This window comes from Octopus sinensis, linkage group LG2 (assembly GCF_006345805.1).
Source record: "Octopus sinensis linkage group LG2, ASM634580v1, whole genome shotgun sequence".
NCBI lineage: Eukaryota > Metazoa > Mollusca > Cephalopoda > Octopoda > Octopodidae > Octopus > Octopus sinensis.
Window position 1 is genome coordinate 171,303,880 of NC_042998.1, and position 25,895 is coordinate 171,329,774.

The window sequence follows — 25,895 nt, forward strand, 5'->3', positions numbered from 1 at the left end:
CTATCAAAGACTTGCTCTTCTAATTCATAAATTAGCAATCTTTCGCAATTCAAAAGGTCGATGAAAATAATGCTATTGCCATTAGCATCAATGAATATTCAATGAGGTTGACATCAATGAGATAATATGAGTATTCCACACTCATTATCTTCTAACACCCGTCATTCCCCCCGTCAATCTTAAAAAAAACACGCATCATCTACATGCAATCTAAACATCTCTTCGCACGAACTGAAACTCGCATGAACAGTAACTTTATGTCGTTTTCCAATGAGAACATAACATCATTCAACAGCATCGATTACACAAACATATAAGGAAACAGTCTTGTACAACACACACCTAATCTACACGTGAACAATACTTAAATAAAGCGTCCAAATTATTAGTTCCCAGGTTTCGAAATGTCAGACATCATGTGAAACCGTTTGCTCTCACATCATGACATACATAGATAACATAGCCAAAGCTACATACCAATGGTTAGGTCTTCTACAAAACCAGAAAATATGAAAAGCCTGATCAACTACTAACTCTCTATTAAACTTAAGCACGGTTTCTAAAAACTTAAATATCAGTACAATAAAACAAAACAAAAAGTATATAAATGAAGTCAATGGTCAATTAATTTTAAACTAACTACTTGATAATGTTCTTTACCATCTCTGACTTCTCAAAATTTCTGCTTTTATATAAAAGGAAACAGATAAACAAATTTCTCAATTTATTTCGCTTTATGATAAAGATAATTGATATGCTGTCTGAAAAGAGAGCTACTTACCCGATATATAAAATAAATGTAAATGTATTTGTAATAAAGGTGGCGTCCAGTTACTGACATAAAGTGTGAGAAGACGCTGGATGTGAAATGGAGCCCAACAAAAGAAAAAGGCAACTACGACTGCAACTGAAATAAACATAAAACTCTTTTAATATTTTCCTTCGTATTGTATATTTCAAAAGAGAAAAACATTGTAGATGCTTTGTTCGGTTGCAATAGTAAATGCATTTTTAATAGTTTGTTTAATACGAATCACAAACAAAATATCATAATAGCTTTGCTGTCGAATGTGTCAATCATATTAGAAGTAAAAGAAAAGTTGGCAAGCATATTGCATCATCTAATGAATGATCAAAATATAAACAGTGAGCTGCGAACATTGTAAAGCAAAGATGGGCGCACTGTTTTTGGAGCCTTCAGTTTACATTATAAAGAAACGAGATAAAATGATAGAAATTTAATGATATTTGAGAGTTATCTCGACATAACAATGCTTGCCGAGCTGAGTGACATTATTGTCTATTTTTATCAGGTCAAGTTATATTTTGTCGTCATTGTTTATACCCAAGTGAAGCATGACCTAGCATACCGGTTATTAAAAGTATTTCTACTGTGGCCATCTTAATTTTATAAACGTATCTAAGACTCCTTTTGTCTAATCTGTCCTTCTCTTTTTTCCAATAAATATTTTAGAGATTTACTGGTATCAGTTCCACCGACCCCTGTAAAATTATTTCTCTCTATCTATAAAACCATATATGGCACATAATTTTGTCTTCTTATCTTTTTGATCTAAAATGAAGAATTTTACATGGATAATATACTATAATAATTTAATAATTACTGTTCCTTTACTCCATGCTGAATCTACAAGCAAGGCCGAATTTAAACCTTGTGGAGCCCAAGGCTCTTCAAGTTCGGTGGGCCTCTCATACATAAAAATTAAAATCGATGACAAATCACCAAATTTCACGTAATTAACATAAATAGTTTAAATGGCGTGAATGGCGGTGCTCCAGTATGGCTACAGCTCGTGAGCTGAAACTAGATAAAATGAAAAATGAAAAAAAAAATGCGTCCGTTATTGCAAAATTAAGTATAGCATGTTTTGTCCCTTTACTTCTATATACATTTGATATTTTCATTTACAACGGTTATATACTGCTTTGAAGGGAAAATTATATTAATTTATGATAGCATTTTTTCCATTTTGTTTTTTTTTTCCTTAAAGTTATTATTAGTAAGTTATTCAATATTATACTGTTTATATGTTTGATGTTTAATATTTCCCACTGGAAATGCCTGCTTTTGAATCTTGTACGTCTTCAACATGGGACCATAGATATTAGATTAAATAATTATAAAATCCATGGACATGCTCGTTTCTGTATTTTGTACATCTTCAGTATGGAGTGATGGAAAAGTAATTATTGAATTAATTAATTATAGTTTATTACCCAAATAAATGTCTTTATTTTAAATAATAAAGATAAGAAAGAGAAAAAAATTAAGAAGAGTCACACATAGTTTTAGCGATAGGAGAAAATTTTTTTAATATTTTAAATCAATTTTCTTTCTTTGCCAAGCCAAAAGCAATTTTAATTCAAATATACAAGGGAAATTTCCATTGATATAGTTTTGATTTAGAATCAGTAATACTTTGTGTGTATTCGGTCTAAACGGGCTAATGAGCTACGTACAGCTGGTATTCCCCTGTAATTTCTAGACCTAATTTGCGGTGGCTATATTACAACACAATTCGTCATGTGAATGACGACCTCTCACTACAGTAGTTGGCCCATTTATATTTCTCTATGCAAGCGTTTGTGTGCGTGTGTGTGTGTGTGTATTTTGGCGATGTATATTGGCGAAGGATGTGAACATAGAGAGAAAGTAAAACAGAATTCAGTACTCTTTAAACAAAGACCTTTGCGATATTTATTCCGCACCAAGTTACGAACACTCACTTGTCATCTCCAATGAAATTGCACAACACATGGTGATATAACACAAATAGAACCATAAATAGTAATTATAAAAGAAAAAAAATGATCAACTATAGATGACTGAAGAGGTTGAAATATCTACAATGATTTCATCGATTAATAATGAAATAGCTTAAGAGCTAAAACACTATATAAAAATTAACTAATCATTTAAAAAATACTGCTCATTTTAAAGGAAAACAGATCACTCAAATATTGATGTCGCTTGGATTAACACTACCATCGGGTATTTAAATATCTTTAGCTCTATCAACTCTACTAAGCATCCGAGCCGGGTCTCCGATTGGAAAAGAATTTCCCCCCCTCCTACCAACCACTGCGTCTTTGAAAATGGTCATGATTCCTGACAGATACAAAGAAGATTTTATGAGAGAGAGGGAGGGAGAGAGAGAGAGAGAGAGAGAGAGAGAGAGAGAGAGAGAGAGAGTGAGAGAGAGAGAGAGAGTACTATCGAAGCATTTACTGTATTGCTAGTTTTGCATTATTGAACTAGGATGAATGACAAGTAAAGTGGATTCGGGCGCGATATTGAAAATCGTTTGAATGCTGACAAAATGCTTACGGCGTTTACTTACGGCACTTATGCCATGTTTAGCATTACTTTAGCTAAACAGCAGCTCAAATCCCGCCATGGTCAACTGTGCATTTGATATTTCTGGGGGCTATGAAATAACGAACTAGTCAAGAATTGGAACCGTTTTAATATTCCTATAAAGCCTCCTAGATGTGAATGGAATCATAAAAGAATTTTGTACCATTTACTAAGCAAGAACTGCCAAGCTAAATACGACAGAACAACTTTGAATCTATAGATTGAGTCCACCAAATGATGAAATGCATTATTGAACCAGATAATAGTTGAACTTCGAACCGAAAGAGATAATTCTGAATACTGAAAATTAGATAAGCTACTTTTAACATAGTTAATGTAGGGAACATTAAAAAAAACAGGGGAAATATCCATGCAGTGGGGAGAATACAACAATTGCTCAATGGCTAATAATATTTTTATAATTTTAGTGAATACGGAAGATAAGTCCATTTCGATAATATTAGATCTCAATTGTGAAGAGTAAACTTCACTGACTCATGGCGAGTAGTGATGAAGAAAAACACTACGCATTACTGAGAAGGCATTAGAAGACTGAAATATATCCGGTCTTTCGAATTTATTATAAAGATTACTGTATTAATAGTAATTGAACTACTATTGTCTTATCCTTACTGCATAAGTATTTCTCTTTGTATATATTTTTTATTGCTCATTAATTAGATTAACTATTTGCATATCCAGCTTTCCCTCTTTCTCTCTTTCAGTTTGAAGTTCAAGTATTATCAAGTTCAAAACTGTATTTCATAAATTTGTGTATCACTGAAATAAGTACTGGCAATACGTTGAAGAAGATTCAGCCGACAGCCTTTTAGCAGAACGTGTCAATTTTTTTCTTTGACGAAGACAAACACACAGTATTTTGTAGGGAAATACAAATAGAGGGTTATAATATTCTGGTCTCTTTCTACGACATTAGAGGGGTAGATGGAATGAAATAGCTTTAACCTGAATTGGCCTCAGCGAGTAGAAAACTAGGATCTTTTCGGTTTGAACGGCAGTTTTTAACATAATTTCTAGGTAACTAAAAAATTTTAAACTTCGTATACTGGTAGAATGTGTTTATAAAACATCTTTTTCTCTTGGCTTTATTGAGAAAATTCTATAGTTTGTAAGATATTTGTTGTTTTTTTCTTCAATTTCTGCAATTTCAACCAATCACTGACGTCCATTGAGGTAAACAACATTCTGTGCCGTATGAATATGTCCCTCGTTTAAGAAACAGATTGGGTTTATTTACATTTCTGAAGAAAAAAAGATACTCTTCCCCCCACCTCTAACCCTAACCGTAACCCTAACCCTAACTAACCATAACCCTAAAAGAGATTGAAATGCAATAGATCGATTCTAGGGTCATAATTATGGGTGACAATTTCATATGACACCGCTAGAAAAAACTGCCGTTCGAACCGAGAAGATCCGAAAACTATGAGAGGAGTTTACAACTTGATTTACGACGCTCGTTACAAGTTCATACGAAATCAATGTAAAGTTAAATAATGCATGATACGCCTTCTCTGTATTGGCGAAAATGTAATCTCCGAAGACAAACAAATGAAATGAATGAAAAATTATACAATAAATTTTATCTCTGTGATTTTGAAAGGATTCAGAATTTGTTGGAAAATCGATGCGTTTCGTTAACATAGTTTAAGAGGTAAATATGGTAGAGCATAACGCTTGCCTATTATAATTTCAGAAGCACACGGTTTACATATAATAAAATATTTGTTCATGTCGACAAGCATTCAGAATTTTGACTTAGTGAATTGCAATTTTGAATGAAATCGTATATAGCATTTTTATCTTAGGAAGCAAAAAGTAAACTAGAGAATTCTTGTTTTTCTGCACGAAGTGGCGATATAATAGCATCGACAACAATAGCGAATCAGATTCGTTTGACACGATATTTGAAAAACAAAGGAAAATATATAGCACTGTCTTCAATCCTCTTGTTCATGTTCCATCTAAATACTTTCCAGTTTTCAACGACGCACATACAAATCCCTAACCCACCACACATACTACTTAATAGCTTTGTGTACCCATGGATGCTAAGTATGTTCTACATGAAGTATGATATAGACGATATAATCATGATGATGAGGATATTATAAACAACAACTGTTTACTTCGAAGTATCACTGATAATGGCCTCTCTCTCTCCCCTTCCCCTTCCTCTCTATCTTTCTCCTTTCTCTCTCTCTTCCTCATTTCTCTCTCTGTGTCCTTTTCTTTCTCTCTCTCTCTTTCTCCTTTCTCTCTCTCTCTTCTCCTTTCTCTCTCTCTTTCTCCTTTCTCTTTCTCTCTTTCTCCTTTCTCTCTCTCTCTTTCTCCTTTCTCTCTCTCTCTTTCTCCTTTCTCTCTCTCTCTTTCTCCTTTCTCCCTCTCTCTCTCTCTTTCTCCTTTCTCTCTCTCTCTTTCTCCTTTCTCTCTCTCTCTTTCTCCTTTCTCTCTCTCTCTTTCTCCTTTCCTCTCTCTCTCTTTCTCCTTTCTCTCTCTCTCTCTCTTTCTCTCTCACACACACACAGCTTTTATCGTTCCTTTTTTACTATTTTCGGTCATTGGTTTGAGAGTATGCCGCGGCACCGTCTAGAAATGTTTTGGTTAAACAAATCGATCCCAGTACTTATTTTGTTAGCCCTATACTTATTCTAACGGACTCTTTTGCTGAATCGCTTATATACGAGGACGTAAACAAACCAACATCGGTTGTCATCAGGTGGCGGTGGGGGACAATCATGAACACACACACACACACACACACGACAGGTTTCTTTTGGTCTCCCCTAGAAAATCCACTCACAAGGCTTAGGTCGTCCCGGAGATTTAATAGAAGAGACTTGGTCATGGTGCCACGCAGTGGGTATGAATCTGGAACCATATGGTTGGAAAGCAAACCTCTTATCCCTCAACCGCGCTTAGATACATACATACATACACACACGCGCGCATATACACGCGCATATATATAAATAGAAAGCCAGAAAAACAGAAAGAGGTGTACATAATGTATTTATATGGAAAGTTGCTTATGCAAATCGCATAATGTAATCATGTCTTATCTGCATTGTTCTTACAGATAATTGATGACTGGTTGATATAACTGCACATTATGCAAAAAAAAAATACTAAGTCGTTGTTGTAGCTACACATAAAACAAAGGAAACTGTCAGCGAGCATCGATATTGATAGCTCCGTGAAACGAAGTCACGATATTCCATCAGAAGAATCGGGTGCACCCTCCTTACCCACAGAGTTTATACAGTTTCACACACGGATTTTATACAGTTTATTGAAACTAAATGTTTATCTTATAACTCGAAGTTCACGCCATCGCGATCATTCAGGCGAGAACTATAACAGCTTGGGCTGTTTGTAAATTAATATTCATCGGTGTTGGTGTTGTTCCTTGTCCATATCTGTTCATTGGTTTGCTCTTTACATCCGTTGGCTGGATGTTATTTTTGTGTCCTTTCATTGGTTAGTATTTGTGGCTTGGTGTTTACTTTCTTTGTACTTGTTGATGAGCAGTCCGCTTTTGTAGATTGTTATCTTTTCTTTGTTATTTATTTACGGAATTTATCAGTTAATCAATTAACGCTGTTTTTGGTCAACACTGTTTCGATGTGTGTCGTGTTTGCAAATATTAATGGTATGTACATTATTTACATTTGACTGATATTTGTCCTCATCTTGTTTGTTGTTAACACAACGTTTCGGCAGATATACCCTCCAGCCTTCATCAGGTGTCTTGGGGAAATTTCGAACCTGGGTGGTTTATTAAGTTTGCCCGTTAAGCTAATCAAAGGTTCTTGTTTATTTTATTGGAGAATCTGGGACGACTTGTTGTTCAGATTTTTGTTTCTTTGTTTATGTGTGTATATGTATGTTAGTCTGTGTCGTGGTCAAGACTTGTTTTTACCTTGTGCTTTGATATATGTAGTTCAGTGTGCTTGTTTGTTGTATATGAGGCAAGGCTTGGTCTTAATTTGTCTTTGTGTATGTGTGGTGTGAGATGTGTTTAATTTGGGTTGGCTCTTTGTGGTTCTGTTCTTGCAGATCTCAACTATTTTATGAAGATGATTAAGAGTGCCCTATATAGTAAATGTTTTACCATGCTTGAATGGCTTTTGCTATTGAGTTTTGAAATTTGTTTTGGATAAGAATAAAGAGCTTCAATGCTTCTTTATGGGTGAAGTTGTTTGCTTTGGTTTATTGAATTTGTTTATTAAATAATTTAAAGAAATTTGATTGTTTCTTTGGAGAAAACGGAAACTGGTTTTTAATTATAAACCGAGCAACGGCGGCGTCAGCAGCGGAACAGCGCGCGACTGATGAAGCCGGCTGCGACGACCGGAGGCGCTGATGAAGCCGGTCGCGACGACCGGAGGCGCTAGCCGCCGGCAGACGCAGGAGAGGAAGGAAGACTAAGCGAAAGTGAGGATCGTGGTGTGTTTTGTCCAAAACGTTTTAAAATTCTCTTTCATGTCTATTTGGGGCGTTCGTTATATTTAACTTAGATCGGCTGTTTATAGTTCAACTAAGTTTTTGTGTCTGTGTCTATATGTATATGGTATGTTTAATTTGGACAGATGTTTGTTTTTAGAATCTTGTCGATGTAAACATTTTGCATGCGCGCGTGTGCGTTTGTATTTAGGGCGCATACGTGCGTAATTTGGTGTTTATCTTATCATGTTTGTTGTTCTGGACATTTTTTTTAAGGTGATATATAGCACGATATCATTTAATTTCAATTTTAAAGCGAATGTGTGTTTTGTATGATCATGTAGTATTTTTTGTGGTACTTAGGGTAAAATTCCGGAAAAATTCATGTATGATTGTGTGCTGTCTATTTCTCGCTGTATACTTGCGGTTATATTGTTTTATTATAACTCGCAGATATTTTTAGACAAAGAAGTTGCATATATTTTGTAATATATGTGTTGTGTATATCTGCCTTTGAAGGCTCCACTAGTAGCATCGATGTCAATTTTTCGGTAATACTGTTGTTCGGTTGACGATATTAGTTTTTGGGCAGTTTCCATGTAACAAGGATATTCTTGTTCTGATGCAGTTGCATTAATTGCGACTATGTGCAGCGTGTTCCTTAGTAAGTTTTATGCTTTTTTGTGCAGCCTTAGCTAGCTAACTTTTGCATTGTTTCTGCAGAACAGTTTATCATATTTATGTTTTGTTGAGAAGTGCTTGCTAATTACTACTGGGAAATATGTGCGACATTTACTACGTTTAGACTTAAGAGTAGGTTGAATCAAATTATGCCTCTTTTTCATTGTTCATTTGTGGCGTCCTGTGTGTGTGCATGTGTGTGTGCGTGTGCGTGTGAGTGTGTGTGCGTGAGCGCGTGTGTGTCTATATACTGTAAGATAAGTAATAGTCCAAGATTTGGTAGTTCGAGGTCTTCGGAGAGAGGTAGAGGAAGATGATGTATTTGGAGGAGTGAGGGAAAGATAATTTTAGGTGGAGTAAATAGAAGACTTTGTTGTTCATAATCAGGTGAGTCGAGTGAATGGTGGGCAAGCAAAACGTGTAGTCTGGGTAGCTGAGATGAACTACCGATAACGGTTGAGGGATTGAAGAGGAATAGGATGTGGGAATAGTAAGGTGATGTATAGAGTCTATGTTGGATTGGAGGTCATTGATTTTAGAGATGAAGAGGAAGAATTAATCAACGGCTTTAGTTTTAGCTTTTAGTATCTGGGGCAAGTGTAAAGGGTGATGGTGTATCGAGTGGTCACGGTACTTCCTGCCAAAAGTCTGGTTCGAATACCTTCAACAAAGCGCCCATGAACCATGTAACGTGTCCAACCGGGCGTCGTCATGTGCTTACTACATAAATACAAATTTTTTTAATGGGAGTTTGATGGATTGGGTGGGACGAAGTATGACTGATTTTATTTTATGGATTCAGAAATGCGGGAAGACGAAAACTAAAGATGATCTCATTGGGACTTGAACTAAATATGGCAAAATATTTAATACGTCACTTTACAATTCCTGCCGAGCACACCCTCACTAATCTTCGCTCTAACTCCCTAAAATCTTACAACGCAATCTTTATAGTATTTATAATCACATAGAAATAGTGTCATAACTGAACGAAAAGTCGAAGGTTCGTACTTCGTTACTGGCAATGCAGTATGTTCACACCTAAATCACTTTCTAGCTAAATAGCTGTAATACATTTAAGTAGGCTCAACCAATTCCATTCCATTCTGTGCAAAAAGTTGCTTCATAGTTATTCCAACACGTATATTACAAAATGTCTACAAAATAAATACAACTTCTCTGTCTAAAAACTTCTGTGAAACAAAATTGCAATCACGAAACGAAATTGCAACCACAGTTCAAATTTATAACATAACCATAATGAGACATGTTCTCGCAGCCAGAAATAAATCACATATTTTAAGTTCTTCTCATTTATCAATGTTTGAAATGACAGAAAATATATATTTTTTTTATTTCTTTGGAACTTTTCCGATTTCTTACAGCAGTTTCCTTGTAGGGGAATCTTCACTTTCATTTGATTCATGTAAAAATCAAATAACACGACCTGTTGGAGACAGCTTTCGTGATTATTTTTTATTCCAGCTAAACATTTATTAATACTTTTTCTCCTCTCCTATATCTGCCAAAGGTTTAAAGATTCTTAATCATTCTTCATTGTCAAAGATCTGATAAAATATGCTTGGCCTGAATTTTTGAAAATATTTTTTCTTTTATTAGTTTTATTGTCACCTATTTATTGATCATTTTATAATATTGAAAATAAATAAATTTGAATATTTGTATTAAGTCTTATCTCGCAGTGATTCTCAAAAGTTCTCTTATCTGTAATCTTAATTAGTCATACATTTCTCTTCCAATGAAGAAAAAACATACTCTCCACTTTTCAATTATGTTCATTTTATTTTTCTTTCATTATTTCTTATTTCGTAGTTCTTCAATCATTAATATTAAATAACACTAGGTGTTGAGAATAATTGGGAAGTATTTCATCATAATATTCACTTTGATTTTTATCTCTCTAGAGATACGCGCAAGTAATAATTGAAAGAGGGTTATTTAATTAAATGTTGGTAGCACATAAGTTAACATATAATTATTCAATAAACACAATGTATGGCGATGTGTTTGCATCACTTCAAGGTTTTAAAAGAAGTTTAAATGAAAGGTTTCGACTTCACACCTCTTACAGCTCGGAACTCAAAGTTGTTTCAAAGAGTCAACCGCAGGAAGCTAATAAAATACCTCATTCCATAGATCAGTTTGTGATGAACTCCATCTAACTTTAAGCAGCGTAAACATTGTCAGTAAACGTTTGTGAGAGGATAACTGGCGCTTCGCTGGTGTAGCTCTTTCAGAAACACTATAGACAATAACCGGTTAGCAATGAAGAGTTATTCTAGTAGGGTGCAGCGAATAGATAAATAGACATCAGGAGTAGTGGTAATTCCTGGAGCAGTTGCCACTATGTCTGGTTCGTAATTCCATTTTTATCTTAAAGTTTGCAACTGGTATCCCCCTTCTGCTAATATAGTATTCAAGCAGTAAGAGGATCTTAACGTTTCATCAATTTTTACACTGGTCCTTCACAAAAAACTAACATAAGTCAACGAACTCTCTACAGTGAGCAAACTCATTATACAATACGACACACAAAGACATTTTAAACACTAATAAACATTTAAATCTAACGCTTATTTCAGCCACTTCTTAAATTGAAAACATTACATATTCATGCACGAGACGCATATTTTACTTTCTATTCTTTCTCCTGAATAGGATACTACTTCGAATTTTTACTTAAGTTAAGGAGCTTTGACCTTACAAAACAAATTCTCCTTTTTACCAAACTTAACTCAGATTTTAGAAACAAACACTTGGCTAACTTGTCTAAGAGCTGAGAAGATGCGCCGTATATGACTACTGGAGCCGTTAAAAATGACAACCAAATCTCCCTCATATTTAAAAACTTCTCTGGGTGTTCTTGCTTCACATGCTCTACTCCAGTTAGAAAAGAAACCCAGATTTATGAACCTTTAGTTATATATAGAAATCACCAGACTGGGCCGATATTTCTGTTATAACCCTTCTCTTTAATTTGTCACTTGTGTCACAGTGAGAAAAACCAATGTTTGCTTTTCAAGACTGATATAGAAGAAAGCACACTACGCATTTTCAAACGACAATATTGACTCTAACCGCAATAGATTACTTGTACGTATTTCATCGACACCCCACTCCGAAAGCATGAAAAGCAAAGTCGACCTAGGCGGAATTTGAACTCAGATCGTTGAGAATTTTGCCCGGCATGTTAACGATTCTTCCAGATCGCTGCCTTATCTCAAATTTTGGCACAGGGCCAGCAATTTCAATAGAAGGAGCTAGTCGATTACATCGACCCCCAGGTTTTAACTGTTAGTCATTTTATCGACCTCGGAAGGATGAAAAGCAAAGGCGACCTCGATGGAATTTGAACTTAGAACATAAAAGCGGAGGAAATGGCGCTAAGCATTTTGCCCAGTGTGCTAACGATTCAAACGAGCTCGCCTCTTTAATCTTACAATAGAATACTGATTTCAAATTTTGACACTAGGCCAGCTAGTTCGGGGGAGGGGTAAGTCGATTACACCCGCCCCAGTCCTGGACTGGTATTTATTTGATCTAACTCGTAAGGATGAGAAGCAAAGTCGACCTCGGGAGAATTAGAATCCAGAACGTGAACACAGGTGAAACGTCACTAATCTCACAGTAAAATATTCACTTGATTGTATCTACTGTTGAGCGTAATTATTTATTTGGCGCCAGCAGATCAATCATCAATGCATTGCAATGTATAAAGAATCTAATATTGTGTTCTTTGAATCGTGAGAACATAAAGAATTCTTATGAAACACTTATTTCTAATTTCCTTTATATAAGAACTTACATTGGAGTAATTCATTTTCTCAAATCCAATGCAGAGACATAACTCTTCTCTTTTAAACTCTAGAATAAGAAAACGGGTTTGTTTGTAGTTCTCTTGCTTTCGAGTTCGACACATATATTCAAACGAAATATCGAATACTTATTGTACCGTGGTTTTCAATTTATCTCTTCAAGATTCATTCGTATTAGTTACCTTTCTTCAATATAAATCGAACTTTAATGTCATGTGTCTTTAGACGATGGTGAGATGGCAAAATCATTAGCACGCCGGGCGAAATGCTTAGCGATCTGCCGTTACGTTCTGAGTTCAAATTTCGCTGGGGTCGACTTTGCCTTTCATCTTTTCGGGATCGATAAATTAAGGACCAGTTACGCACTGGGGTCGATGTAATCGACTTAATCCGTTTGTCCTCTCTGTGTTTATCCCCTTGTGGGTAGTAAAGAAATAGGTATTTCGTCTGTCTTTACGTTCTGAGTTAAAATCCACCGACGTCGATTTTGACTTTCATCCTTTCGAGGTCGATAAATTAATTACCAGTTGCGTATTGGGGTCGATCTAATCGACTGCCCCCCTCCCCCAAAATTTCAGGCCTTGTGCCTAGAGTAGAAAACAATCATTAGCACGCTGGGCGAAATTCTTAGCAGCATTTCGTCCATCTTTACGTTCTGAGTTCAAATTTCGCTGGGGTCGACTTTGCCTTTCATCCGTTCGAGGTCGATAAAATAAGTACCACTTGAGTACTGGGGAAGATTTAATTGACTTGGCCCCTCTGCCAAACTGCTGGCCTTGTGCCAATATTTGAAACCAGTATCATGCATCTTCATGTATTTGATTATCAGTGAATTCGAAATTTAAATAGTTGTCTCGATTCTATATACCAAGAGCAGTCATATTCTTTCTATATAGAATCTGTCATCAAAATTTGACACCCATCAAGAACTGTTTCTATTCTTTTACAGACAGTATTGCAGAAAACAAACTAGCTCGTTAAGAAAATCTCTTCGCAATATTTATACTGAGAAAGGCGGCGAGCTGGCAGAAACGTTAGCACACCGGGCAAAATGCTTAGCGGTATTTCATCTATCTTTATGTTCTGGGTTCAAATTTATCCTTTCGGGGTCGATAAATTAAATACCAGTTGCGTACTGGGTAAGTTTTAATTGACTGACCCCGCTCCCCATAATTTCGGGCCTTGTGCTTAGAGTAGAAAAGAATATTTATACTGAGAAAATCTCTTAGCAATATTTATACTGAAAAGTACACTGCTAGTTGCAAAACCAGTGGCTATGTAACACTGTTATATTGCAAGCTGGAGTAGACTGCCATTATGTCTAGCAGACAAGTGTCCATCACTGAGGATGACCAAAATAAGATCGAAATCACGTGAAATGGCTATCTCCAAGGTAGAATAGTACGGGTTCTCTCCCCTCTTGCAATATATATCGAGTGCTAAGTTCACTGAATAACCAGAGGGAGAAGGCGTCCTCCTGGGTTAAAATAGTAGTATCGTCTGTTCTTATAGAACACACACCGTCTATTGCAAGCTGAGCCTATCTGAGTTTTGCCTGCCCGTGTTGGCTGTCTACAGGCCGCCTCTAGCCGACCCCCAGGACGATGCTCATCTACTCGAGGCTCAAATACTGCACGTAATTTAATTTAGAGCTCTAAAGTGTCCGACATCTTCAGTGTCATTTTATCACAAAGATAACCATGTGGCAGCATGGCAGGAAATTTTCTAGACAACTAAATAAACTTCGTATGCAAATAGTGAGACAAAGAAGAATTTTAAAGCGTTAAATGGCAGTCATGTTAGGTGTCATGTTAGGTTTTGTGTTTCTATTAAGGTTGTTAAAAGTAATGTGGTGAAAGCGAATGAGAACCGTTACTAGTGATGTAAAGAGACATCAGTAGGTACACGAAAAGATCAGTTAAAATAAGCTACTAGCTAAAATCATTGACATAGATCAATCAATCATCGTTAATTTACAACACAAAAAACGATATTAGAACAGACGATTGGTAATATCAGACTATCAGGGTAATATTTCACTTTTATTTCCATCTGTTGATCGAAAGAGGATAAATTGTAGCCTCCAGACAGCAATTGCTGAAGGTTTTAGTTGAAAGAGGTGGTGTTGCAAGTTAATAAACAGAAATGGAAACGATATTTGACAGAAATGATATAAAGGTTTAAGAATTTATATGCTGGGGTGTTTGATAAAAAAAAAGGGAAAAACTTTCGACTATCATTTCAGTTTGTATGACGACATCGTGCAAACATTGAGATTAGATATTAGCAGCAAAAATAACATCAATGAGCACAAGATGTCATGCATATGAACGACGGTGACGATAAAATTATAATTCTGTTCCTCTCATATTTGGTTGTTAAGTTATTCCTATCAAGGCATTTGACTCGGTTGACAGGGATGTGCTCTGGAAGATCCTGGAGATGAGAGGTACACCACCCCGACTGGTTGAGCTTATGACGGCCTTGTATACTGGAACAGTGAGCACAGTTCGGTTTGGGGCTCAAACATCTGACATTTCTTTCTGGTTAGATCTGGGGTCCTTAAGGATTGTGTTTTGGCTCCCACTCTGCTCAATGTCTGCATAGACTGGAAAGCTAGCCGGATGGCTCGATCGAGTTGTGGAGCGCTCATTGGTGAAACTAGAGTTACTGATCTAGATCTTGCTGATGATGCTGTTATTCTTGCAAAGTCTCTGGATGTCTCAAGATGTGCTCTCCTTTTACCAAGTGAGGTAGAGGAACTACTTGGCCTTAGAGTTTCTTGAATCAAGACAAAGCTAGTCTTTTATTGGCTTCATGGTGGACTCCAGCTTGTCTGCCTCTGTTGCGGGTGTGAATGTCAAAGTTGTTTAGCTCGGCAGTATGATCCATACCAGCATTTTCTGAGTCTGAAGTCTTAAAAAGATTAGGACCTGCTAGTATAGGTGGGAAATCACTGGACAGGAGTGTTTGGCTCTGCCAATATCTGAGCAGAAGGACAAATGTTCGGATCTCTGATTTTCCCTAGCTTGCTCTACTGTCCGAAGCTTTAGGAGCCATCTGAACTCCTTTGGTACCAGGACGGTTCACAGGATTATGGGTTACCATTAGTACGATTTCGTATCCAACCAACGACTCTACCCCAGAAACTTGGCTGCGTCCTGTTACTTGTATGATTCGGCAGCATCAGCTCAGACTGTTTGATCATGTTGCTCGATTTTTTCGAATTGGATCCTCCTCTCTGAGGATTTGGCTGGAGTGACGGCTCGAGTTGATCGGCCACATACCACATTGTCATGGTGGATAAATTAGTATCTCCTGGAGATGAGGACTGACTGGGATATCGTTGGGAGGGTTGCCCGGGACGATCCTAGCAAATACTGATAAATGGTAGATGCAGTAATGCGCTGCAACGGCGCATGCTCCCATACATGACCTGAATTTATTCCTACAAAAATATTTATGAGTGTAGGTCATTATATACCATTCCTGTTGTTTTATTTCCAATTAGTGCGCTAAATTTATCAATTTCAATGATATTCCTTCTTTTGGCTAACATTTCAGATCATTTGTACTTTCTTACCATATCTAATTATTATATTCTATCATGGTATTTTCTTATACTATCTATAATGCAAACGAAAACAATTTCCCTATAATATAAATTACATTTATTATCTCTAATTTATTATTACAAAAGCCCAGCGGTGTTAATTTATTGAATATTCTATTGTTTAAAAATTACGATATTTTGGCATATATATAAAACAAGAGTAATTCAAAACCCACAAAGGAATCGGAAACCTGTCTGAAATTAACTATAGATGTCATTGTAGAAATATGGAAATTAATATTTCGAAAAGAATGTGAGAAAAAAAGATCAAACTTTGAAGTTAAATAGCGATGTTTTGAAAAAATAGCTGGGGGGGGGGGCGACAACAGGCAAAAGATCGAAATTAAGTGGGGAAAGGAGCGAAAGAATTGTGCATCAGAAATCACACAAGTTGTGGTCTCATCTGAAGGAAGGGTGAGGATATTCTGGAAAGATGTGGGAGGTAGCAGGTTCGAGCGACTGTAGAGTTGAGAGGTAGAGTATCGGGATGGAAGTGAGCGGGGAACGAAAGGCTTGAGGGTAGAAATAGTGTGAAGTTATGGCGCGAGGAAGAACGGTGTCCACGGCTGGTTGGGGGATAACTTTACTAGATGTTGACTATTTGCTGGATACCTGACTTCAAAACTCATGTTTTGGTTATACGAGGTGAGTCACGGTGCTTCTACTGCATTGACTGGGCTTTGGTCTCTGGATCATAATGATGGACCCAGGTTTCCTCCTGTGTAATCAGTCTTTTGAAAAATTTTGACTCATCTTCTTGGCACATCTCCAAATTCATCCTCGAGCACTCGACGCGTTCTTGCTTCTGGAAAGGTGTGAGCAACCTGGGAATCCATCTGGCAGACACCTTTTGCATATGCAAATGGTCATGAATGATAGTTTCCACAGACCCGGTACTAATCTTGACCTCATGGGCTATTTGGCGAATAGTTATGCGTCGATCTTCCAAAATGGCAGCTAAATTTCAGCTAGATCAAACAACTGCAAGTGGGTCAGGGGCATTACTTATTGAACGTCCCTCGTAGAGGCAGTGGAGGTTGATTTAGTGTGACTGAAGTGGGATGATGCAAATTCAAGGCAGGCATGATAATCGAAAGGTTTATAAAATATGGTGATGGGGAAGTTGGAGATAAATTGAAGTAGATATCTAAGAAGTTTATTGAGTCGTCGGAGATGTGAATGTAAAGCAGCAGGGTGGGAGGAGTTGGAGTAAACGAAGGCGGTTAGCTGTTTGTGAGGGAGAAAAGTGGCACTGATACAGCCATCGATGTAACAGTCATATAGCTTTGGGATGGGACCAGGGAACTGGGCGATATTTGGGGCTCAGAGTAACCAACAAACAAATTAGTGTGGTTGGAGCCCAATCTTGGTGCTTATAACCACTGCATTAATATGTTGCTAAAAATCACCGGAAAAGAAGATCAGTTGAAGGTGAGAACTAGTTCGACGACGCAAAGAATAGTTGGATGCTGGGATCGAGCGTAGAGTGATGGCCCAAGAAGAATTCGAGGGCCACAAACCTTTCATCGCGTAAGATAATTGTATAGACAACACGACAAACCTATATTTTTCCAGTTTACTATGTCGTTTGTAATTCTAGCTGTTGCCACGTGCTGTTTGAAAAATTCAACATAATGTAAGGAAATGCTAAATTGCCATTTCCATTTTTTGTATTTCAATTCTTAATTGTCTTCAAATTAGAGACGATTCATAAAATAACCTCTCCTTGCCTACTTCTGTTATCGTAACTTGATAATAAAAAAGACCCCGCCTCAATCTATTAGCTATTTCTTGTAGAATTATATTCCTCTAAAATATTTCTTATTTTATCAGCAGCTAATGGTGATAACAATGATCATTTTGATGAGGATGATGGGAAGTTTTATGTGATAATGCATTCATGGCAAATGCAGTAGACTGATGTATAATCATATTTACAATTGAGCTAGTATTAGAATGCAATCACAATGAGCCTCTAGGTTTTAAGCTCGTTTCTTTAGTAAAATAACGAATTTAAAATATTCTTGAAGCAAATATATATAAAGAGATATGAATTGAAAACATATAAAAGAATTTTTAAAAAGGAAAAGCGCAAAGAAAGAGAGGCAAATTGAAGAATATGTTTAGCGGAAAAGGTTTTATGTTACTTTTCAGTGACTAATTTACTTTATACAGCTCCATTTCTTACAAATGATTATTGATTTCATTACTAATTCTTTTGTGAAAAAAAAAACTATGTAAATATATCAAGATATTCACATGAATGAAACTGGATATAAGCGACACTAATAGAAAAATAGTAATTTATGAAGTGAGATCCAGTTGCAACCCGAGACAAGAAGAAGGAAACAATTTTATATTTAATATCATTGCATACTTCCTCTTGTTTTTTTATAGTTTATTCTTTTACTTCAATTCCCAATACTTAGAGTCTAACATATTTTTATCTTCAATTTGATGCTAAGAGAAGGTTGTGTTATAGAAGTGATTAATCATCAATATCACTTCTGTTGATTTACACACTGGCTGTGTTGTTACGTTATCGGACGACTTGCTCATGCTTCCTACGTTGAAATCAATAGTAACTCGACTTGCTAGAAATAGCTGTCAAATCTCTCGCATCTCACTCTAGTGTCTTAAAAAAGAAAGAGGGAGATAGAGACGTAGAGAGAAAGAGAGGGAGAAATTGGATAATATGTCCTCTAGATATATTAAAAATAACTGTATGTTCAGGGTCAGAACTCCTTTGACCATAGACTAGAGCTGATCTGGGGTTAAACAAAACATCCCCCTATATCTGTGGATGGAATACATTATTCCAACTGTTTCCTTTTACAGAACTTCCAGGAATAGGTGTAAGAATTTCTGAGAAAGTTACTTGCAATCGTCTAATCTCATGTCCAGTTGAAGATTCGTTTGCTGTCTGCTAAAAATCATTGATATCAGTGAAGTATCTATTCTAAGCTTCTTTTAACTTTTTACAATTAATACTGATTTTACTTCTCTTTGTATTTAACATACATACATACGTACGTACGTTCATATCTATATAAGGATAAATATATAACGTCTGGATTTTCTTCATATTCATACATACATACATACATACATACATACATACAACATACATACATACATACATATATACATACATATATATATATATATATATATATATATATATATATATATATATATATAATATATATATATATATATATATATATATATAGATATATATATATATATATATATACCACGCATGCATGTATATAAACTTGCAAACACATATGATTGATAATTGCTTTATCTTGTCAGATGCTAGCCATCTCATTATTCATTGTTCAAAAGACTCTCACTTGTACCGCGCAGACATGTGACTATGTGCTTACAAGTAGTTATGTCTGCACAAGTCATGACTCCTCCATCACCACAAGACTTTTGAAAGAAGAAAAAGAACGATCAAGATGAGGTGACGATATATCTGTACATAAATGGTTCATGTAATAACATCCTTGTATGACATGTACTAATATCTCTAATATCGATATTTAAATAACCAGTGACAAGCAAAAGTAGGATGACTAGTAGCTATTTCAACTACAGATTTCATACGCATGGGTCTTGTCCTAGACTTTTCCAATAAAAGGTTACTTAGATGTTTGAAAGTATTTGATTTTGAACTTTTCCTTCATGATTTAGCTTTTTTTAAATCATATTTTTGCTCAGAAAATTTAACTTCTGCGTATGTGTTGAATTATTTGAAGCAAAACACCGATCTGTTATTTAGCTCCGCAGAAATAATATCTCTCCTTCCCTCCATCTTTCTCTCTCTCTCGCTCGCGCACGCACATTCATGCACACAGATGTACCTTTACCAACTTGCTAACGCGAGCTTACTCAGTTGATGCTCCTTTTCTTCCCAAACATCAATTTTTAACACGGAGAAGCCCTCTCCCCTATCCAAATTCTAGGTAACATGCTCTAAATGTTAACCGGGTGTCATGAATAATAATGACGATGAAATGTTTTCTCTGATTTACTATTTCTGTGGGATGAGTAAGCTCGGTTTGAGCTAACCGGAGCTACCAAAATTCTAATATGAACGGCATTAACATTAACTTAAATAAAAACGAATAAAAGCTTACCTAGAAGTTTCAAAACGGATCCTCGTGTATTTGATATCGCTTTGCTTCGCCTGCTGTTAGCCAAGTTACTTCGTCCGCTACTGGATATCGTTGAAATAGAAGTCAACCTTCTTTGATTATGTGACGGTCGTTGAACAGTAGCTCTGTTTACTGTGATAACAATCAATGTGTAGAGGATAATGAGCACAAACAGTGGCGTGACGAAAAAGAGGAATGTTGAGATCTTGAACATGATTGTCATACCGTCTAAAAACTCCTTGGGAATGGTGCATTGGAGAGAATCAGTGAGCGGTTCTCCAGTCTCTGGGTTGCTCACTAGGTAGCTCAATCGTGTGTACAGTGGATATGGAAGTGCTATGAGTATAGAAGTTATCCAGATACCCAATATCACCTTCAGGGTTCGGCTCAGTGTTGATACTGTATAAGCCCAGAGAGGGTGGCAGATTGCCATGTAACGTTCAACGGTGAATGCAGTAATGGTTAGAACTGAAGCATAAGATGTTACCTCTGACATCATTGATTTGAAGAAACAGTAGATGAGTCCAAATGGCCAAGGGTAAGCACTCCAAATTCCGTAAATTTCTGAAGGCAAACCTATTGAAATAAATTAAAGAAAAAAAAAATTACATGGTACCAAATGTTACATCATGCACACATATACAGGCGTATAGAGACGCTCATACACACACAGACACAAACATACACATACACACATACGCGCGCGCATAGTTAGTATTTCTTGAAGTATAAGTTTATAAAGAAAGAAGTACATATATAGAGGTAAATATATCGGTATAGGATTGCAATTAATGCATAAAATGACAAATGCACATTAACCAAGGGGACCTTCAATATGGAAAGTATATAGCTAAGAACAAACCAACGTAGTTTATGTAGCGAACCAAAACTAATCTTTAATCAGTTGAAATTACTTTCTTAAGGAGAAACATCATAATTCTCTTAATATCTTTGGCTGACTTTTCAAATCAGTTTCAATTTCAGTGATGTGCAGCTTGCTTTAATTCACAAAAAATATCATTATGATAATGACTTTCAGTATAGTAATTATTATTAATGGATTAAACAATTCCTTTTGGCTCACTACCCTATGCTTATCTGCATTTAATTTTACGTATGTATGTATGTATGTATGTATGTATGTATGTATGTATGTATGTATGTATGTATGTATGTATGTATGTATGTATGTATGTATGTATGTATGTATGTATGTATGCATGCATGTATGTATGTATGTATGTATGTATGTATGTATGTATGTATGTATGTATGTATGTATGTATGTATGTATGTATGTATGTATGTATGTATGTATGTATGTATGTATGTATGTATGTATGTATGTATGTATGTATGTATGTATGTATGTATGCTTGTTTGCGTCTGTATGAACGTGTGTATTTGTGTTTGGCCGATCTGAGAACTACTGCTAATATGTAATCTGCCACAGGTCGTGAGATGATCGGGTCGTTGGTAACTAGACCTGAATATCCACCAGGCGTGCCTAGTGAACGAATGATTGCTTGAAACATTAGAATAAAGACAAAACTTATCAAAAAGTCGAGTGAATCCAGCAAAGTATCAACGACTGTTTAATGATAGCGCTCGAAGTAGTAAACAAGCGCACCGCAATATTACTTTGGGTGTGATGAAACCTGAGTTCTTATCAGAATATTTGCCCAGGAGAGGAGTAGGTTGGGTAGATAGTTACAAATGAGGTGACTTATCTGCCCTACCTACTGTCTTATAGGTAAGTCCAGGAAGACAAAAGTTAGCATGAGAGAAAAAGTATTGTGGCTGTCAGCTTCAAGTATTTTACGACAGATTGGATTTCTGGTAACCTCCTGAAGCTGGGAGGCGGCATCGTACTTACGAGAAAAAAATTGGAATCATTTTTTAACTGTTTTACAATTGCGTCAAAATTTTGGCCTGGAGTACCGAGTGGCCTTTGTTGTGTTTTGAACTGTTGCTTTCTCTTCATCTATCTTTTATTAAAAAAACTCTTTGTTAAACTGTTAATTTTTTTCTCTCCTTCCTTTTTGTTTGGACTTTTTTCCTCTTCTTTCTTTTTCCTTAATTATTTTATATTTTAAGAACTGTATTTTTGGACTCTTTTTTTAAAAAAAACATGGCAAATAACAATGAAAAGTTGAAGTGGGAAATTACCCCCCCCCCAAAAAAAATGGTTAAAAGAACTTGAAAGTAAGACGGAGCCATGGCGCCGGAGTGTCACGGAGCCTCGTCGGTTGTGCCACCGGATCGGGGGGAAACATCATTGGCGGGAATTGTGCCGTCAACGGAAAAATTAACCCCCTCGGACCCGAATGACGATGAACTGTTGGTCTTTTTTTATAAAGGCGGAGAGGTGGAAAAGGTAGTGAAAGAACACTACGAGGGAATACCTTTGGCCTTCACACAGGATCTCGAATGGCCTCCGCAGGTAGCTGTGGAGGTCATAACGTTGTGCGTGTTTCTGAAGCTGAAGGGACTAAAAGAGGAATATCGCTCGTGGCCGGGTGACGCCAACTCGGAGCTCGCCTTGATTTTAAAGGAAGCATGGGCTATGGTGGACGGACACAAGCGAGGATGAGGTGGAAAATTGACAAGAGGTTGAAAAGCCTCAGTGTTATAATGTGTAAGAGGTTCAGCGCCTCATTTGTAAATGGACTAGTGTCGATTGTATATTGAATATTTTATTGTATGTTATTGCATGTTATTATTTATAATGGACTATTGAGTCCAATAATTGTAAAAACTGTCGTGAGAGGTTCAATACCTCATTTTGTTTATTCTGTTGGAAAAAAAAAGAACAATGTTTTAGAGAAGCAGAAAATCGGCGGGCGTTTTTTGCCTTCTCTCATCAATATCATCCTTGTTTCATCATTCATCTCATCAATATATGTCCAGTCCGCAAGCTACTCTTTGTAATGCCTTTATGGCAAATCTTAATGAAATAAAGTTTTGGGTATAGGAACTTTATTGAGCAAGAGTCTTACCGAAATTTAAGGAAACTGTGTTCTTGTGTCTTTTAAAACTATTTTGAATAAAAGGGCGAGAATACAGTTCCTTGATCATCTTGAGTCTCCGGGTTTTATCTTCAATTAAAGAAGTGAAAATATTCTCTTGCTAAGATATATCTCTTTGTTTTCCTTTTCTCTTTTCAGTCTCTGGACTGACAGACATGCTGCGGCATCGTTGGTAACTAAAGATTTTAAAGCTCTTTGTTTTGTTGAAACTGTTTATCTTGACATGTCCCTTATGTCGTATTTGGGGAAAGTAATTTCAGATACGTGTATATATATCGAAGTTTTACTGCATTATTCAGATAAATATTATCTTGCTGGAATAATTTTAAGTGCTCTTATTGACTTTGTTTATTCCTCAGCAGATAAAGAGCAAATAATCTGAAGTAAAAATGAAAGCTATGCAATGCGGTGCTCATACTAACTGCATTGTGATGTGTTTTTGATACTTCATTTGACAATGTTCCTCTGTTAAATATCACTGTGAAGAAGCCCTTTACTCTGAATAGCTAAACAAATTCAAAACATGACATAAAGTATATGTATTTAACATTATCTAAGTGCAACCCTCAAAGAGCTATTTCTGTGCAACGAACACTGTAACTTTGTTTACGTGTAACTTTTAAATTGATCTGTGGAAATGTTTTAAATGATGAAGTTTGAGAAGTATACACTGAACAATTTTTAGCAGATAAGCTAATAGAAAATGAAATGCAGTTAGAGTCGGTCAGAATTTGTGTGATTGCTTCCAGCTAATAAGACAAAACTGGCTAAATAACTATAATCAACAATTCAGTAAACCATCAATTCTAATTTCACTTGGTAATTCACGGCACGAAATAAATTAGTAGAATTAAAGAAGATTAGTAGAAATGGTAAATGGTAATAGGTTTTAAAACTGCGTGAAAAGACAGGTTGTAAGAAAAAAAAATATTTATATTAAATTCGGAGCAAGCTATAACCTTATGGCACAAGTTCAAAGAATATCACCAGTAGAATTTCGAATAATATTAAAAATGCAATCTTATAATATCAATTAGTTTTTAAACAGGAGGTAAGTATTCACATTAAAAACCTAATTAGAAATAAATATTCATTGAGGAAAGAAAAAGTAATATTATCCAACCATTATCATTATTTTCATTGAATTGAAAAGTAGAGGAGAAAGTTCTGGATATGTCTATTAACATGTAAAAGATGCTATAAAGTTTCCTCAGAAATTATATGATATTGGTCAGCTCAGAACGATCTATTTATAGTTGCTGCTTCTAACAAAAGACGTACATCTATTAGACTCGACAATACGTCTATGAAGAAGTGAGAATGATCTTCCATTGATTGAAAAATAAACATAAAGCAGTAAAAGAAAATCTTGGATAAAGAACTAGATCTTCACAAAACGTCGAAAGATTAATTCTAATTGTAGAACAATTTCAATCATTTTGCCATGTAATTAATTTGGGTTACAGACAATTAAGATTCTACAGTTAAATTAGTAATCCAAAGAAACTTTTTAATAAAAAAATGATTAAAGATTACTTCACAGCGTAGAAGATGAAGCATACTATCACTACATCTCCGCCTCTCAGAGACTTATTGATAACATCAGATTGTGAACACAGCCAGAATATGGTGTTGAAAAATAGCAGATGATGAGTCTTTGTCAGATATGTCTAGCACAAGATTCTAGGATCGAACAGTAAGCACACTATTAAAGTTATATGGTCTTTTGACATTTTCTTTGAAAACCTGAAAACTTTGACTAATTTGAGATTCTATTCACTGTAGTTAACGGAAAATGAATCTTATTCAACAATAAGGCTGTGAAGAGGCGAAGATCTTACATTAACAGAAAAATAAGCTCAGAAAAAAAAACAGAGCATAACAAAAACTTGGGTAAAATTATTCTTGAGTAGGAACTAAGACATTCAACCCTCCAGAACGTGGTCAGTTCATATTGATTCGCTGTCAGCAAGCCCACCAATCTTCCTACTGAATTTCTACTTTAGCTACAAACTTCTACATATCCAATATGCAACGAAACACGGTATGTTAATATATAGATAATTGTTATTTTAAAAGCAAAATTATGTTCTTATCTTCTAATTACTTATACGTTCACTTTGACATAACTGATAGAGTGTAGTCACAGGGTAAAAGAATACAATTAAAGGAACATGAAGTAACGTACTACAAAACAAAATAAGCAACCCTGCCAAAACAAAATGAAAAATGATGAAAATATTATCCACCCCTCCATATCCAAAGTTAGAAGAGTAACACATATTTGGAAAGTAAGGAGGAATAGGTGGAAAACATTACAGGGTCGGAAATCAACGAACTGGTCACAGACAAAATGCGATTTCTAACAACAACACAAGGACAACAAAGTGTTATATAAAACGTGGAAATCTATGTCTCATTTTTAAGATTCCAGATAGGATAAAAGTCTGGATAGTTCCACTGGAAAGACTGTAATTCTGTGGAAAATGCATACAAATTGATTCAGCAAATAGAAAAGTTGACTAATCGAAGTCAGCATTTAGCAGGAAAATAAAGAAGTACAAGTAGCTAACAGTACATTGACCATATACATCAGGAAGATTCTGAATGTAATGTTTTGACGCAGAGATTCGAGACAGCATTACAGAACTAATGACAAAAATCTTTTAATGTCGGTTAATATGTAACTCTAAGAAAAAAGCAGTGGGCGGGTCGCAGACGGAA

At 35.8% G+C, this 25,895-nt stretch overlaps 1 protein-coding gene across 3 annotated transcripts in view; it reads right to left on the bottom strand.

The window, feature by feature from the left end:
- LOC115232543 (pyrokinin-1 receptor-like) overlaps window positions 1-25,895 on the bottom strand; it is a 171,558-nt gene that overhangs the window by 28,823 nt on the left and 116,840 nt on the right. For 2 of the 3 annotated variants that reach the window (XM_036500421.1, XM_029802482.2), the window contains exon 3: window positions 20,125-20,718. In XM_036500421.1, the coding sequence (XP_036356314.1) occupies window positions 20,125-20,718 (594 nt within the window). Of the gene's footprint in view, window positions 1-781; window positions 908-20,124; window positions 20,719-25,895 lie in introns of all 3 variants that reach the window. The other variant, XM_036500420.1, reaches the window with a different exon arrangement.